The sequence below is a fragment of the Neopelma chrysocephalum genome, unplaced genomic scaffold (genome assembly GCF_003984885.1).
Source record: "Neopelma chrysocephalum unplaced genomic scaffold, ASM398488v2 Primary Assembly neopelma1_94928, whole genome shotgun sequence".
Classification (NCBI taxonomy): domain Eukaryota; kingdom Metazoa; phylum Chordata; class Aves; order Passeriformes; family Pipridae; genus Neopelma; species Neopelma chrysocephalum.
In genome coordinates this window covers 1-2,135 of record NW_020923631.1, presented here as the reverse complement: position 1 = coordinate 2,135, position 2,135 = coordinate 1, and the positions used below count along the sequence as shown (strand labels likewise).

General features: G+C 64.3%; 1 protein-coding gene across 1 annotated transcript; it reads left to right on the top strand.

Moving 5' to 3' along the window:
* Nucleotides 1-799: 799 nt before the first annotated feature.
* Nucleotides 800-2,116, top strand: LOC113980665 (calmodulin-regulated spectrin-associated protein 3-like; the record flags this gene model as incomplete). The annotated part of the gene is made up of 1 exon (XM_027707875.1): nucleotides 800-2,116. A coding segment is annotated over exon 1 (1,245 nt), but the record flags the coding sequence as incomplete, so codon positions are not given.
* Between the last annotated feature and the right edge of the window lie 19 nt (nucleotides 2,117-2,135).

The window sequence follows — 2,135 nt, the reverse complement described above, 5'->3', positions numbered from 1 at the left end:
TTGGAGCGATTTGACTCAGATTTGGGGCATTTGGGGTCAGATTTGGGGTGTTTCAGGTCAAGATTTGGGGGGATTCGGGTCAGATTTAGGCCATTCTGGCTCCAATTTGGGTGTTTTGTGTCAGATTTTCGATGTTTCGGCTCAGATTTGGATGTTTTTGGTTCAGATTTGAGCCATTCTGGCTCAGATTTGGGTGTTCTGTGTCGGATTTGGATGTTTTGGGGTCAGATTTGGTGTTTTGGCTCTGATTTGGGTGTTTTGGCTCAGATTTTGGCCATTCTGGCTCTGATTTTGGGTTTCAATGCTCCGTTTTGGGTCAGATTTGGGTGTTTTGGCTCAGATTTGAGCCATTCTGGCTCCAATTTGGGTCTTTTGGCTCAGATTTGGGTGGTTTGGCTTGGATTTCAGATGTTTTGGGTGAGATTTGGGCCATTCTGGCTCCAATTTGGGTGTTTTGGCTCAGATTTGGGTGGTTTTGCTCAGATTCGGGGCATCATTGCTCTGTTTTGTGTCAGATTTGGGTGGTTTGGGGTCAGATTTGGGCCATTCTTGCTCTGATTCGGGGCAGCATTGCTCCGTTTCGGGTCAGATTGGGGTGTTTGGGGTCAGATTTGGGGCATTTTGGATCAGATTTGGCTCAGATTTGGGGCATTTCGGATCAGATTTGGGTCAGATTTGGGTGTTTTGGCTCCGTTTCAAGCCCCGTCCTGGCCTCAGCACCCCCGGGTTTTCCCCCCACTCCCCCTCCCCGACCCCCCCACCCCTTCCAACCCCCCCTAACCCCCCCTTTCCCCCCCTCCACAGCCACCCCCTGTCCCAGGCCGTGTCCTTCAGCATCCCCTTCGGCCTCGACAGCGACGTCGACATCGTCATGGGCAACCCCGTGGGGGTCCCGGCGGGTCCCGGGGGGGGGGGTCCCGCGACCCTCCCCCGCTCCGCCAGCACCGACAGCCTGGCCCTGCTCGGCCCCTCCCGCCGCCCTCCCCCTCCCCCTCCCCTCCCGCTGCCCAACGGGGGGGTCCCGGAGCCCCCCCAGGACCCCCCCAGCATCGAGGAGGCGCTTCAGATCATCCACAGCTCCGAGCGCCTCCTCCCCGACGGGGCCCCCGACGCCTTTTACCTGCACTCCCCCGACCCCCCCGGCGACCCCCGAGACCCCTCCCCGGCCCGGAAACCTCCCCAAAAAGACCCCCCTCCCTCCTCATCCTCATCATCCTCCTCCCGCACCATGACGAGCTTCGCCGAGCGCAAGAAGAAGCTGGAAGAAGCGGCCGGGGATAAATCGGGGACGAGCTCGGGGTGCTCCGCGACCCTTCCCCAGGCCGGGGGGTCCCCGCAGGAGGCGGGCGGGGGTCTGAGCGCCGAGATGAGCGCGCTGGGGGCGCGGCTGGAGGAGAAGAGACGCGCCATCGAGGCGCAGAAGAAGAGGATCGAGGCGATCTTCGCCAAGCACCGGCAGCGCCTGGGGCACAGCGCGCTGAGAAAACTCGCCAGGGACGGACGGGAGGAGGAAGAGGAGGAAGATGAAGGCTCGGGGGTGAAGGAGGAAGGGGTGAAGGAAGGGACGAAGCCCCCCGGGCCCTCCCCGGGGCAGTACGAGGCGGCGGTGGCCCGGCTGAGCGCGGCGCTGAGCTCGCTGCAGCTCGACATGCAGCGCCTGACGCGGCAGCAGGAGCGGCTGCTGCTCGAGCAGAGACCCCCCACCCAAAATACGACCCCCGCGGCCCCCCAGGCGTGGGTCATCCCCCTCCCCAAACCCGCCAAAGCCGCGGCGGGGACGCCCCAAAAAGCTCCGGGGTCGCCGGCGGCCGCCAGAAAAGCGACGGCGACGACGGGAGGAGGAGGAGGAGGAAGCTCGGGGGTCGCTTCGGGGGGCTCGGGAGGGGTCAGGAAGACCCCCCAAGCCCCCCCGCCCAGGAGCCCCCGGCGTCCGAGGCCCGCGGAGCTGCGGTTGCCCCCCCTGACCCGGGTGCTGACCCCCCCCCAGGACGTGGACACCCTCCCGCACCTCCGGCGCTTCTCCCCCAGCCAGGTCCCGGTGCAGACCCGCAGCTCGCTGCGACTCTCGCACGGAGAAGAGGAGGAGGAGGAGGAAGAGGAGGTGGAGGAAGAGGAGGTGGAGGAAGGCCCCCCCC